General features: G+C 51.6%; 1 protein-coding gene across 1 annotated transcript; it reads right to left on the bottom strand.

Annotated features, from left to right (window-relative positions):
* Positions 1 to 337: 337 nt before the first annotated feature.
* LOC122474600 (putative serine protease 47) lies at positions 338 to 7,755 on the bottom strand. Its single transcript, XM_043565569.1, has 5 exons — positions 7,528 to 7,755; positions 6,535 to 6,697; positions 4,986 to 5,263; positions 3,378 to 3,544; positions 338 to 844 (listed from the first exon to the last, which is right to left on the bottom strand). The coding sequence occupies exons 1-5, from the start codon at positions 7,724 to 7,726 to the stop codon at positions 530 to 532; spliced, it is 1,122 nt and encodes a 373-aa protein (XP_043421504.1). The 5' UTR covers positions 7,727 to 7,755; the 3' UTR covers positions 338 to 529.
* Between the last annotated feature and the right edge of the window lie 6,529 nt (positions 7,756 to 14,284).

The following is a 14,284-nucleotide window of genomic DNA, read 5'->3' as shown; positions in this document are numbered from 1 at the left end:
ATCACAGGAGAGAGGCCTCAGGGGAAACCTGCCCTGCCCACACCTGGATCTTAGACTTGCAGCCTCCAGGACTGGGAGATGATAAATTCCTGCTGTTGAAGCTGCCTGGGCTCTGATGTTTGTTACGCAGCCTGTGCTGACTGACACACTTCCTCTGAAGGCCTGCATGGTCCCTGAGGCAGGAGCAGGGTCTGAGTGGAGACGGTCTGCTCTCTTCCCAGCTGGCAGCCCTGGATCCCTCCTGGGACAGTCTCCCTGATGAGTCCCTTTTCCTTGCACAGGGAGCCAGCTGACTTACCTCAAGGGAAGGAGGGGCAATGGGGTCCCAAGACAGGAGTGAGATGAGTCTTTTATTTGTTTTTGTTTTGTTTTGTTTCAGGCTTGGCTTGGGGGATGGCAGCTGATGGACAGGAGAGTCCAGGAGAAGGAACCACTGAGAGCCAGTGGGGCTGGGGAAGGGGAGGTGTGGAAGGTTCCAGCGAGCAGACTGGGGCCTGAGGCAGAGAGCAGGACAGAGGGGCTCGGAGGGTCACCACAGGGCCTGCTGCGGGCCCCTGAGCATGAACAGCAGCAGGAACCAGGTCTGGGGAGACATGAGGGTTGTGCTGTGCCCGGACGAGCCAGCAGTCTGCCAAGGCTGATCTGGAAACTGCGTCTGAGGAGCAGACGTGGGATCAGGGGGAGGTGTGAGCCTCTGGATCTTGTCGATCCAGTCGGTGAAGTAGTCAACCCTGGTGAAGACGCTGGGGTAGATAGGGTGCCGGCAGTCCAAGCCCCAGCTGGCCAGCCCCACCAGAACCCAGGCACTGAGGAGGTTGCAGACAAGGGGCCCCCCGGAATCGCCCTAGGAAAGAGAGGGGAGTTAGTGCAGGTGACTGAGCAGGGTCTAAGAACACCAGGTGGCAGGGGGTGCCCACGAGTCTATGAAAGTCCAGGCCAGCATCGAGCTATGGACACATCAAGGTGACATGGGCGGGCCTTGGAAATGCACTTCAGGGTGCTCCCAACTGACCCTGAGGACAATCACAGATCTAAATCCGTCATCACGTGGACTCTGCCCTCTGCCCCTGCACCCCAGGAAGGGCTGGTGGCCCAGAGGAACAAGCAGAGCCCCGATCAGGGGAGGCAGACCCAGCAGGAGAACGAAGGCCAACACTTGTTACCACAGACCAGACACTGCACTGAATTCCCTACAGAAGCCTTATGAAGGGGAGGCTGGTAGCACCCCCCACTTCATGAGTGAGGAAATTGGCTGTGGTCACAGCACCGGTAAGTGACAGACAGAGACCAGAGCAGGTCCACCTGCCCCACAATCTGAGTCCTGAGCCATTCTGCAGTGTCCCCCGCTCCCTAGAGCTGTTTCCCGTGCCCACACTGGACCAGATGGAATGTCATGGACAGGCTATGGTGGTTGGAAGGCTACCAGGTCTCCAGCTCCGTGGTGTCCTCAGCCTGGGGGTCCCCAGAGGGGGAGTGGGGTCAAGGGCACCATGGATGTCCAGCAGGCAGGCCGACAAAGGGCATCGGCTCTAAACTCCACAGGAGAAGGCAGGTGGGGGACAAGGCTGGAAGGGAGATCTTTGGTGACAACCGTGTGGGGACTCAGGGGCTGAGCCCTGTGAGGAGGTTGGGTCAGAAAGTCCATACCATCATCTGTGGCCTGGGAACCAAGAAACCAGGCCTACGTCCTACCAGGAGGTGGATGGCTGAGCTTCCTGCTGTGACTCAGCAGCTCCCCGGACAGTAATGAGAGCAACTGTCAGTGAGGCCTCCCCACGGCAGGCCCACCTCAGGCCTCCTGCCCACGTTTCCTCGGGCTGCCATCACCCATGACCACAGCGGACACTTACCCTCAAAGTTCTGGAGTCAGAGTCTGAGAACAGGTGTCTCTGTGCCTTTCCCTAGATCTTTTAGCAACACCAGGACTTGGGATTTGGGGTCCCTCCAAATCCAGAATGGTCTCATCTTGAGACTCTAATCACATCTGCAAAGACCCTACACAGTTCCCAGTAAGGTTACATTCTAAGGTTCCAAATGGACGTGAATTTGGGGGACAGCACTCAGACCACTATAGCATCCTTTCAACAACCCCATGGAGGAGGCCTCAGAATCCCATGCAGGCTCAAAGGTGCCACCCGAGGTCCCAGGGCAGGGACACATGGCAGAGTCGTGTCTCTGACTCCAGGCCCCCCCTCCCCCCACTCCTCGGTGCCTTCCATGCAGGAGGCAGGTGCACAGACATCAGCTCTCAAGGCTGGGGCCTGACAGTGTGCTTGGAGGCTGGGTGGGCTTGGAGTCAGAATGCTGGCAGAGCAGGCGTGGGCTGCCTTATGTAGGGCTGGTCACTTTCCCTCTCTGGGCCTGCTTGCCCACCTGCAGGATGGGGCATCGCAGAGAGTGGAAAGAAATCTTCACAATCCACTGGGTTGTGCCCAATGGCAGACACACACCCAGAATATACAAAATTATAAGGAGCTCCTGAAATAAAAAGACAGACAGCCCAACAGAAAAGTGACGGGGGTAAAACCAGAAGGGAAACTTTACTGAAGAAGATATCTGGCGACAACAAATACGGGACAATTTATTTAACTTAATCCGTCATCTGGAAAACACAAATTAAATCACAGTAAGATACCACGATGCACACACACCAAAATGAGCAAAGACAGAGAGCGCTAAGTATTGGCAAGAATATAAACTCATCCGCTGCTCAAAGTGGTGGGGCAGGAGCACCACATCCCCTAACATCTGCCAAAGCTGGGTCTCCACACAATCCAACGATTCTACTCGTGGGCTGCTGTGAATATAAAGAGGATATAAAGCGGATGAGACACTTGGAAGTGAATGAAATGGAAAACTCGAAAGCTCCCAAAATACTCCTTGACAGCGTAACCAACAACAGGACTGAATGCACATGACGGAACGCGCCCTAAGCGCAGACAGGGCAGAGGAAACGCACACACGGAGCGCCGAGACACCGGCTGCCAGCTGGAAATGAGCCCCACGGAGGGAGAGTTCAGAAGCTATTGTAAGGTGTTAGAGGTGGCGGCTGGGGCCCCCTCGGGTGTTAGAGTGGGTTGGGCGGTGGGGAGTCGGTCACACGTGTCAGGATATGAAGATTCACCTGCTGCTCTTAGCAATCATATATGCCTCTGTATGCGTGTTACACTGGAGCGAAAAGCTTGAAATGTGCTAACAACAGATGCTGTTTGGAGGTCCTGCCAGCAGATGCCCTCATGTGGCTTAGGAAGGGGTGAGCCGGGGGACACTGCTGGGGACGGGGAGACAGGAAGGCCCACAGGTCTCCACAGAGCAGAAGCAACACAGGCCCGCTGGGGAAACTGAGGCAAACAGGCAAGGGAAGAACAGAAACTCACGTGGCAGGTGGCCTTTCCTGTCGAGAAATCACCAGCACACAGCATCTCCTCCTGCACTGAGTAGGTCTTGCTGTTGCTAAGTTTTCGTCTGTATAAGACGTTACAGAGCTTGTTCTCAATGAGGCTCACCTTACCCTCCTGGAGACGGAAGGGCGAGTGCAGATGTTCTGTGTGAACAGGAAGGGGACCTGTGGCGTGCGCCGTGGGGAAGCCCCGGCCGCCACGGAACACGCGGTTTGCCCCGAACGCGGCTGCGGTCTTCCGTCCGTCCCTAACAGGCTCCTCTCCTACCTCCTGAACGGTTCACACACTCATCCATTCCCTCTACCTCACTCACTCCGCAAAGCAAGAAGGCAAATCCCACCAGCACAGCCATTCTCAGGGCCTTGGCCACCACTGACCCACCCACCTACGCTGTCACACACCACGTCCGCCCGTCTGTCACTGCCCTTCCTCCCATCCTTCCATCCACTGATTCCCCCCATCTGCCTACCCACCCCGCCTCTCATGCTTGTCCCCATCCCTCCGTCAATACCCTCCAGCCACCAGCCACTCCTCGCCCAGCCACGCCGCCCCACGCAGCCACCAGCACTCACCCCTCCATTCGTCTGTCCTCATGCTGGGCATACTGTAGACGCCACTGACACAGGGGGCATTGTTGTCGGGGACACAGGGCGAGTGAGGAACGTGGACGGGATTGTGGGGACACAGGGCGAGTGAGGAACGTGGACGGGATTGTTTCAGAAGTGATAAGCGGTGTGAAGGAAACAAAACAGGAGGAGGAACCCCTCTCAGCTCACGTGGGCAAGCGGAACTCCACAGAGGAGGGGCCGAGTCATCGATGTAAAGACAGGGTGGCCCCCTGCACGCAAACACCAGTGGGCAGAGAGGCAGGTGGAGAAGCCAGCCGTGGCAAAGGCCCTGGGGTGAGGACGGCAGGAAGGAGCCTGGTGGCTGACTCGGGGTGTGCAGGGGATGTAGGGAGGGCTGGGGCAAGGTCTGGAGCGTCTGACCGCCAAGGCAGGGATTCTGAACTTGTTCTAACAGTCCAAACAGCTGTGAGGGCACGCAGGGAGCTGAGCAGGGAAGCGGAACAATTCACGATTTAAAGTGAGCAGACAGCTGTGTGGACACTAAACAGGACACATAGGGTGGGAGCTGGGAGACCAGTCTGGAGGCACAGGCAAGACGCGATGGTCTGTCAGACCAGGGAGGCAATAGCGGAGCACGTGCCGGGTGCCTGGGGTGGGGGTGGGGGGATGCTAAAACAAGTCAGACATGGTCCTCGCCCTCAAGGAAGAACCAGCCTCTGTGCCTGCGTGTGTGTGCACGTGCGTGAGAGACAGAGAGAGACACAGAGACAGAGAGTGCTGGGGGCCAGGTTGCCCTATGGTTGGGACAGTCCCTCAGACTTAAGGAACTCTAAAGCTTTAGAATCACACACTTTTCAGAACTAGAACTAAAACGGTCCAGTCCTCTAGAAATGAGGCACAGAGGCTCAAGGTCCCGTGCCCGCTTGCCAGGGGGGCCCCTAGGGCTGAACCTGGTCTCCCGTCTTCCCTCCCTCTCTCACCCCTGCCCCTCCCCGCCTCTCCCACACGCCCTCACGGTCCTCGCTGAGCATCCCCCAGCCGGTTATCCAGCAGGACAAGTTGCTGGACAGCTGCATGCCGGGGCTCGGGAGGCAGGCGGGGGCGATGTAGGAGGTGAAGTTCACAGGCACGTGCAGCTGCAGCATGGTTATGTCACTCCCGAAGGGGTGAAGCTTCTCAAAGTCTGGGTGCACGATGATCCGGCTCACAGACATCTCCCGGGTGTGCTGGCCGTGCTGGTACAGCCGTGTGCTTCCCAGCAGAACCTGGTAGTCTGCTGGGGCTTGGGATTTGCTGGCAGGGAACAGCTCATCGTCACTGTCTCCGAGACCGGGGTCAGCTCCCTCTCCCTGCCCCTCATCTACCTGCCCCTGCCTGCGCGAGACTCCTCTTCCCAACCATCTTGGGGCTGCCTGATCTCCTGTCCCCGACCTGAGACATGTGGCTTCCTTGTCACATCTTGAATTGGAAGCGTGGGGACTCCTTGTGCTCAGGGCTCCTTGGTGGGGCCTCACATCAAGGCCTTCCACCTTATACAGAGGAACCCTGGCTCAAGCCTAGCTCCGGCCCGACCCTTCCCAAAACTCCCCACGGCCCAACTTTGGCCCCACATCTTTCCTGCCCCTTCTTCCTGTAAACACCTTCCTGCCTGAGGGCTGTGTGCACACCTGTTCATAAGTATCCACAAAAGATGTGTTACATGAGCGGATGCGTGTAGGAAACGGAGCCTTGTCCCCAGAACACGAGTGATGAAACATCCGGCCCTGCCAGCCATCTGGTGGAAAGTCCTACCCCCGCTCGGTGCCCAAACCCTTCCCTTCTGGCTCCACCCATGCCAGCTGGCACCTCTCCTGACCTCCCTTCTTGTCCATGGGGCCCTCCCGTCTCACCCACGCTGGACTGACACCCCCCGCCATGGCACAGAGGGGCTAATGCGTGGAACAGGGTAGGTGCTGACAGGGCTCTGGGCCCTTAAAGCCAGTCAGTGCCCGAACTCTAGCTCCCTGGCCTGGGCTGTGATGCCCAGCTGCACCCTTGAGACCCCTTCTCATCTATTCAGAAGCTGAGTGCCGAGCCAGGCACCCTCCAAGGTCAAGGAGCCCACCTCCCACCCAGGCAGCCTGGCATATAGGTGCCGGCAGCCACGCCTCCTCCTGGGCACACAGTTCTACAAAAATGATAAGAAAAATCACCCGGCTGCTGGCTGTGTGTGTAGTCCCAGGTCCCTGCCTACAGTCTGCCACCGAGGAGTGTGGGGACACGGAGGACAAGCCCTGATCTGAGGAGGCAGAGCGCCTGCCCACACCGCGTGGCAGCCAGGACAGACACTGCCAATCTGTGCTGGGGGCCAGGCACAGGGGCTGAGGACAGAAGGGGTAAGTGGGGAGCACATGCAGGTGGAGGGGACACCAGTCAAAGGCAGGAATGACGCGTGTCTGGAGGCTACACGCTGCTCCAGAGCAAAGCCCAGCGCATTGGACACCCATCACCCCTTTTCTCCTCTTCCCCTTGCATCCCGCTGCCCCACTGGCCCCTCTGCTGGCACCCAGGAGGGGGGGACTCACTTGAGAAAGCAGTGGGCAGTGGACACCAGCCAGAGGGAGTCGATGAGGACAGCTCCGCAGATGTGTGTGTGCTGGTACAGCAGGCTGGCCTGCCAAGGCCACTGGCCGGCCAGCACATCCTGGCCACCGTAGATCTTCCCCGTCACCTTGGGCCTCCCGCACACTGTGGAGACACACCCCTGCCCTGTCTACGATAGAGACACCGGTGACCCCAAGTGACGCTACCACAGAGGCCTTCCTCCGCTTCACAGATGCACAAACCAAGGCCAAGGGTCAAGGGGCCTGGCCAAAATGCCAGGGCCGCCCGGACCCTGCCTTCATCAGCTGCTGTCGAGGACAGTAGAGCCGAGCACAGGCCGGCAAGCCCTGTGGTCAGGATGAGGGCCCAGGGGTCTGGTGAGGCCAGGCACGGAGGACCAAGAGAGGCCACAGCAGCATCCCCAGGGAGACAGATGTCCCTGAATGCACCTGCGGGGGGCTGGGCCAGCGTTCCCTTCAACTGGCAGCCTCCGCCTCCTCGCCCACTCTGCAGATGGAAGAACTGAAGGTCTCAGGGGTTCCTACCCGACCTGCTGGCCGTGATGCTTCCAGGGGGCTTCCTATGTGCCCTCCACCTCACCCCGCCTCTCAGGGAGGGAGGTTCACGGCAGGAAGGAGTCTGTGGTGCTGGGTGACCCCGGGAGGGCCACTCCCCTGACTCAGGACGCTGTTTCTTAAGGAAGACGGAGCAGTCTAGTGAGGAACGCCCCGGTTCTGGGGTTCACACCGGGGGAGGGGGAGGGGCAGGGGTGTGCCCAGGAGGGCCCCCTCACTCAGCAGTCCTCCCCCTCCTCCCAGCCCCATCCCAGGGTCAGGCCCTGCCACCCGCCCGGCTCCAGGTGGGTCCACAGTGGGGCCTGCGAGGGGGCGGAGAGAAGAAAAGGCCGTGGCCGCGCCCCAGCCCCTCCCGGAGCTGGAGCCCCCCCTCCGCCCACACGCCTCAGCCCAACGCACCTGCTCCTAGCGCCAACCGCTGCGCGCCACCCGCCTGCCGCCCGGGCTCCTCAGTCGCTGCCTCCACTGGAGCTGGAGCAGGGACGCGGGCGACCACTGGCCAGGATCCTCGTATGCCCGTGGCTAGCAGCAGCAGCAGCAGCCGGAGCAGGGCCGCCAGCCAGCCTCGCCCACGGGGGGTCGGCCCCTCCTGTCCCATGACCGGTGACGCTGACCCCAGCCTGACCCGACCTGACCCCCCACCCCTGACCCCAGGCCAGCCAATCCCTGGCCGCTCCTATCCTAGGCCCTGCCCTGCCCCTGTCCGCCCCCCCCACCCCCACCCCCACCCCCACCTCCTAATCCTGGGCCCTAATCCTGCCCAGACCCTACCCCACTGAGCCCTGACTCAGGCCTGGACTCCTCCCCACATCCGGTCCTGACCCCACCCCTCTTGGCCTCCTGCCCAGCTGGTCCCAGGAGGGGGGGACCTCAGTGCAATCAAGGGCTCCTATGAATTCAAGAGAAAAGACAGTAGGCACCACATAGAAAATAGCAACTGTATGAGAAAGCAATTCATGGGAGAGGGAATTTAAAGTATCTGTAGGCAAGAAAACATGCTTCATTTAACTGGTTAACTAGAAAAGGGAGTTGAAACTTTACAGTGTGTCATTTTCTTTCTTTTTTTTTTTTAATTTTTTTTTTTAACGTTTATTTATTTTTGAGACAGAGAGACAAAGCATGAACGGGGGAGGGTCAGAGAGAGGGAGACACAGAATCTGAAACAGGCTCCAGGCTCTGAGCTGTCAGTACAGAACCCGACGCGGGGCTCAAACTCACGGAGTGCGAGATCATGACCTGGGCCGGAGTCGGCCGCTTCACCGACTGAGCCACCCAGGCGCCCCAATAGTGTGTCATTTTCAATCATCAAATTGCAAACATTTTCTGGGATGGATAAAGACCCATACACCTTGGTTAATCAGTGATTTCTCCACAGTGTGAGGAAAACATCCCAATTTCAGACACACTTATTGTCTACTCCAGGATGGAGTGTCCTGCATTTGTTGGTATCGGGAGTAAGATCCTATCGGTTCACACTTACTTTCTGTGTGCACAGGGAAATTATTTTATTCACCACTGAGTCTAGGGGCAAGAGAGGAGGGAGATTAGAGCTGCACACCGTAGACACTGAAATTCAGTTTAATAGCTACTATTGTTATTTAATGAAAACAGAAGCCAAGGGGCACCCAGATTTACTTACTGGCTAAGAAATTATACTTGAATAAATTTTAAAAAGCCACCTTTTGGGTTCTTACCCAAACTACACCACATTTTACCTAAACTGGTGTTAGGAAGAATCTATATTTCCTATAGAGTCTAGAAGAATAATTCATGAATTTTATAAAAGGGAATATAGGATTGATGGAGAAGGTGAGGTGATGATGAAGACCATATTAAATGAGTTAAGATCGGAGTGTCTGTGGAATATACAGTTGGATTCGTTCAATAGGCATTTGGAAGTACCAATTTAGGATTTGGGGAAGTGCCTTGGGGTTGGAGATAGAGAGTACTGTGAGGTTTGAGGTGATAGTTGAGTCTATGGGAGAGAATAAAATCGTTGAAAAAAACATATAGAACAAAATCAGAGACCAAAACACAGAAAAGAGCCAAAAAAGAAAAAGGAGCCAGTAAGAGACTGAGGACTGCATAGGGTGAATTAAAAAAAAATGTTCTTAATGTTTATTAATTTTTGAGTCAGAGAGAGAGAGAGAACAGGGGAGGAGCAGAGAGAGAGGGAGACAGAATCAGAAGCAGGCTCCAGGCTCTGAACTGTCAGCACAGAGCCCGACGCGGGGCTCGAACTCACAAGCCACAAGATCATGACCTGAGCTGAAGTTGAATGCTTAACAGACTGAGCCACCCAGGAGCCCTGCATAGGGTGAATTTAAACCATAGAAACACTAAATTACACAGCTACAAGATTTCTTGATCACTTTTTAAACAGCTTTATGGGGACATAGTTTATATACCATGAAGTTCATACATTACAAGGGACAATTGAATGATTTTCAGTCAACTTGGAGAATTGTGAAGCAATCACCAGATTTGCAGCTAATGTTCTCTCATTGCTGGCTCTAGATAGCCACCTATGGGCTTTTTGTCCCTCTAAATTTATGTTTTCTGGACATATCATATAAATGGAATCACATACTATGTTGTCTTTCAATCTGGCTTTTTCACTTAGTGTAACAGGACTCCCACCGGCCTTCGCAGGGAGCTGGCCTCGAGCTCAGGTGCTCCTGTTGGCTGACCTGAGTCCTTGGTCTGCAGTAGAACTAACCTACTTGTCTTGGGTTTGCAGACCACTGGCCTTGAGGGTGAAGGACGATACGGCCTGACCACACTCGAAAACACCTGCCAAGGATGCCAGCAGGTCCATCCAAGGTCACGGCGACACAGAACTCACTGCCTGGGCACCCCTTCTCCTGCATGCAGGCCCCTTCCCATTCCCCACACCTTCCCCTCGAAAACCCTCCCACTTCACCTGGACGGGGAAGATGGCCTTCGAGACATTAGTCCATCCTCTTCCCGGGTTGCCGGCTTCCTGAGTAAAGCGACCTCTCTTTTCCCACCATCACTCCTCTCTCAAGTGTTGATTTTCGAGCGGAGAGCACCGGAGCCTGAGGTCAGAACCGGTTCTGTCCAGTAACATTAGCACATTGGTTTTGGAGTTCATCCATGCTGTGGTACATATTGGTATTCTGTTCCTTTTCCTTCCGTGGAATGATTGTACCACATTTTGATTATCCATTTACCAGTTGATGGACATTTGGATCGTCTGCAGTTCGGGGCAGTTACAAATAACACTGCTATGAATATTCATGTTCTGGTCTTCGTGCGGACATCTGTTTTCATTTTTGGGGGTGGATTCCTAGGACAAGAATGAAAGTGCTGGGTCATACCCAAGTTTAGCTTTAAGATTTTCTAAGCTGACAAACTGCTTTCCAAAGAGTCTGTACCATTTTACATTCTTGCCATGGTGGAGGACGCTTACACTTGATTCTACATGCTTGCCAACACGTGTCTTTTTTTTATTATAGTCCTCCTAATGGTGTGAAGTACTGACTTACTGTGGCTTCAATCCACTTTTCCCTAATGACTAATGATGTTGAATGTGTTTTCATGTGCTCCATTGCCACTCTTGTATTTTCTTTAGTAAAAATGTCCATTCAAATCTTTTGCCTGTTTCAAAAAATGTTTGTCTTTTTACCACGTTGTATCTATGTTCTTTACCAGATGTGCAATGTGTAAATATTTTCTCCAAGTCTCCGGCTTGTCTTTCATTCTTTCAACAGTGGCTTTTGAAGAGCAAAATATTTTAATTCTGATGACTTCTAAGAAGTTCAGGTTTTTTTTGTATGGATCATCTTTCGGTGTCATGCTTAAGAGATCATGAAAGTTTTCTACTGTTTTCCTTGAGAAACTTTAAGGGTTGGTTCTTACGTTTGGATCAGTTTTTAGTTCATTGTTGTCTAGTGTGATGTAAGTTTTTTAGTTTGTTTGATTTTTGGATTTTCATGTGGCTATCCATCTGTCCCAGCACCATTTCTTAGTTTAAAAAAAAGAAAAAGATGATCTTTTCCCCACTGAATAGTCTTGGAGCCTTTGTCTAAAATCAGTTCATAGTAAAAAATAAAATTTTATTTCTGGACTTTCAATGCTGTGCCATTGTCGTAGATGCACACTCTCACGCCAGAATTCCACTGTCTAGATTAACATGCATTATAGCAAATTTTGAACTAAGTAGTGCAAGTTTTCCAGCTTTATTATTTTTCCAAACTATTTAGGCTGTTTTAGGCCCTTAGCATTTCCATATAAATTGTAGAATCACCTGGTAAATTTCCATCCCCCAAAAAGTCTGCTGGGATTTCCACAGGGACTGCATTAAATTTATAAGTGAATTTCTTGATAATATGAAATCTCCATCAATTGTTTAAAAATACTTTTAAAACTTCAATTAATACCTGACATTATATTACACATATATTTTTATCTCTACCTCCTCACCAAGGGAAGTCCACAGACAATATGTGCTTTTTGTTTTTGTCACTTTGTATTTATTTTAAGCATTGTATCTTCAACACCTAGAAAAATGTTTGGCATACGGTAGGGCTTACTTAATATTTTTGGAAGTCTGAACAAAAAGATAAAACTTTTTTAAAAAAATGAGTAGTCAGCATCATAAGCTAATTTGATTGACAAAGGGGATTACCAACATGTGTTAAAAAGTTTGAAATGTGTGGATAGATTTAAATAAACGACAGTCACCTAGGAATATGAAGAAGTATTCTGAAGAGTTCTACAGTGCCTCCATACAATGAGTACTACTCAGCAATGAAAAGGAAGGAGTTACAGAAAATTAGAATAGCGTGGATAAATTTCAAATGCATTAGGTTTAATGAAAGAAGCCAGGCTCAAAGGTCATATGCTGTAGATTGCATTTACATACGTGGAAAAGAAGCCACAGGGAGAAAAACTATCAGTTGTTACCAGGGGCTGAGGGTGAAAAAGGGAAAGACCGTGAAGGAGGGAGAGTTAAGATAGAGGAGGAGTAGGGAGACCCAAGCTTGTCTGGCCCCTCAAACACAGCTACATAGTTATCAAATCATCCTGAACATCCCAGAAATCAATGGGAGGTCTGCGAGAACAAAAACTGTAAGACTACAAGTAGAACAGCGACCACCTTCTGGAAGGTAGGAGAAGGAGAGAGTTGACTTGGGAGAGACTCAGCTGCAGATACAGCAGAGGGGGAGGGGCTGCACTCAGAGGCTACTGCTAAGTAGTATAAGCAGCAGAACTTTTTGAAGTCTGCTACCGTGAGGTATGAGCCTGGCCTGAAAGTGCTCAGGTGCCAGGGCGGAATCCCAGGAATGACAGCGTGGTCTGAGGGTCTCCTGGGTCACAAGAAGAACAGGTGACACCAATGTGCTGCACTGTTCCCAGGCATAGGAGTCAGACTCGGGTACCAGCTTTCTGCTCTGTTTTGATATAAGCTCTGAACTGCTGTGCAGTTGTGCAACTGTTTTCCTAAGCCGGGCAGCAAAAGCATGGCAAGACCCTCCCCCAGAGAAGCAGTGCTCGTCCATGCCACAGGAATCCCTAAAATGTGGAGTTTTGAGGGGCGCCTGGGTGGCGCAGTCGGTTAAGCGTCCGACTTCAGCCAGGTCACGATCTCGCGGTCCTTGAGTTCGAGCCCCGCGTCAGGCTCTGGGCTGATGGCTCCGAGCCTGGAGCCTGTTTCCGATTCTGTGTCTCCCTCTCTCTCTGCCCCTCCCCCGTTCATGCTCTGTCTCTCTGTCCCAAAAATAAATAAAAAACGTTGAAAAAAAATTTAAAAAAAAATGTGGAGTTTTGAAACTCAGTGTTGCACCTGAGATAAAAAAAAAAAGCTTGAACACAAGCTGGGTGAACTTGGGGTTTTGATGGAAACCGGGGACACAAGAGGGGCGATTGATTGCTCTTCTTTGAGGGTTCCCTGAAGAGTGGGGGGGTGCAAACTTTCATCTCGGGGCTAGAAGGTGGGCACAGTGATGTTCATCCCACCCATCAGGGAAGAGCGCCTACAGGGAGCAAGACAGTGCCACCTAGTGGAGGCCAGATCCACTTACACCAAGCCCTGCCCCCTGCACCCCAGATGAAGATTTCCACTCAAACAAGCCAGCCTGAGAACCAGCACAGCAGGCCTCTTCCCCTGAAGACCAGCGCAAATAACTCCCTGCACCAAGTCCATGATCATAGCACTGCAAATCTTCAGCTCTAGTGGAAATAAGATCTAACTTCCGTTTTACTTTTATTCTTTTTTTTAATTCTTTTTATTTATTTTCTTATTTTTTCAATTACTTTATAGACTTTTTATTATGATGATTTTCATTATTTATTCATATATTTTTTATTTTTTTAATATTTTAATTAACTTTGTGGTTTCCTTACTTGTATTTTACTTTATTTTACTTTATTTTATTTTATTTTTGGATCTAGATTATTTTAACAAGCAGACCAAAACATACCCACAATCTAGTTTTGTTCATTTGCTTGTTTGTTTTTTCTTTGTTCTTTGTGGGTTTTTGTGGGGTTTTTTCTTCATTTTTCTTTTCTTCTTTTCTATCCTGAACAAAATGACAAGACAGTGAATTCACACCAAAAGAAAGAACAAGAGGTAGAACTCATGGTGAGGTATTTAATCAACACACGTAAGTTAGATGTCTGAACTAGAATTTAAATCAATTGTAAGGATACTAGCTGGGCTTAGTATCCTTACATGGAAGAACATGGAAGATACAAGACAGTCCCTTTCTCCAGAAATAAAACAACTAAAATCTAGTCAGGCCAAAATTAAAAATGCTATAACCAATATGGAAACCTGAATGGATGCCATGATGAGGACGGACAAAGCAGAGGAGCAAATTAGTAATATGGAAGATAAAATTGTGGAAAATAATGAAGCTGAAAAGAAGAGGGAGGGAAACAAGGGTCATGGATCACAAAGGCAAACTTAGGGAACTCAGCAACTCTTTAAAACATAATAATTTTCATATCATAGGGGTCCCAGAAGAGAGGGAAAAGGGGCAGAAGTTTATTTGAACAGCTGAAGACTTCCCTAATCTGGGGAAGGACACAGACATCAAGATCCAAGAGGCACAGATAACTCCCATTAAATTCAATAAAAGCCAACCATCACCAAGACATATTATAGTCAAATTCACAAAATACACAGACA

Source organism: Prionailurus bengalensis, chromosome D4 (genome assembly GCF_016509475.1).
Source record: "Prionailurus bengalensis isolate Pbe53 chromosome D4, Fcat_Pben_1.1_paternal_pri, whole genome shotgun sequence".
NCBI classification, from domain to species: domain Eukaryota; kingdom Metazoa; phylum Chordata; class Mammalia; order Carnivora; family Felidae; genus Prionailurus; species Prionailurus bengalensis.
Note: the sequence above shows the minus strand (reverse complement) of the source record. Positions and strands in the feature narration are given on the sequence as shown.

What these genes read in the sequence shown, in the direction of transcription:
- LOC122474600 (XM_043565569.1), bottom strand. Translation starts at nt 7,726, where the DNA reads ATGGGACAGGAGGGGCCGACCCCCCGTGGGCGAGGCTGGCTGGCGGCC. An exon ending in GCGGTTGGCGCTAGGAGCAG is followed by an intron (nt 6,698 to 7,527) that starts GTGCGTTGGGCT and finishes GTGTCTCCACAG; the next exon opens with TGTGCGGGAGGCCCAAGGTG. An exon ending in CAGGAAAGGCCACCTGCCAC is followed by an intron (nt 845 to 3,377) that starts GTGAGTTTCTGT and finishes TCTCTTTCCTAG; the next exon opens with GGCGATTCCGGGGGGCCCCT.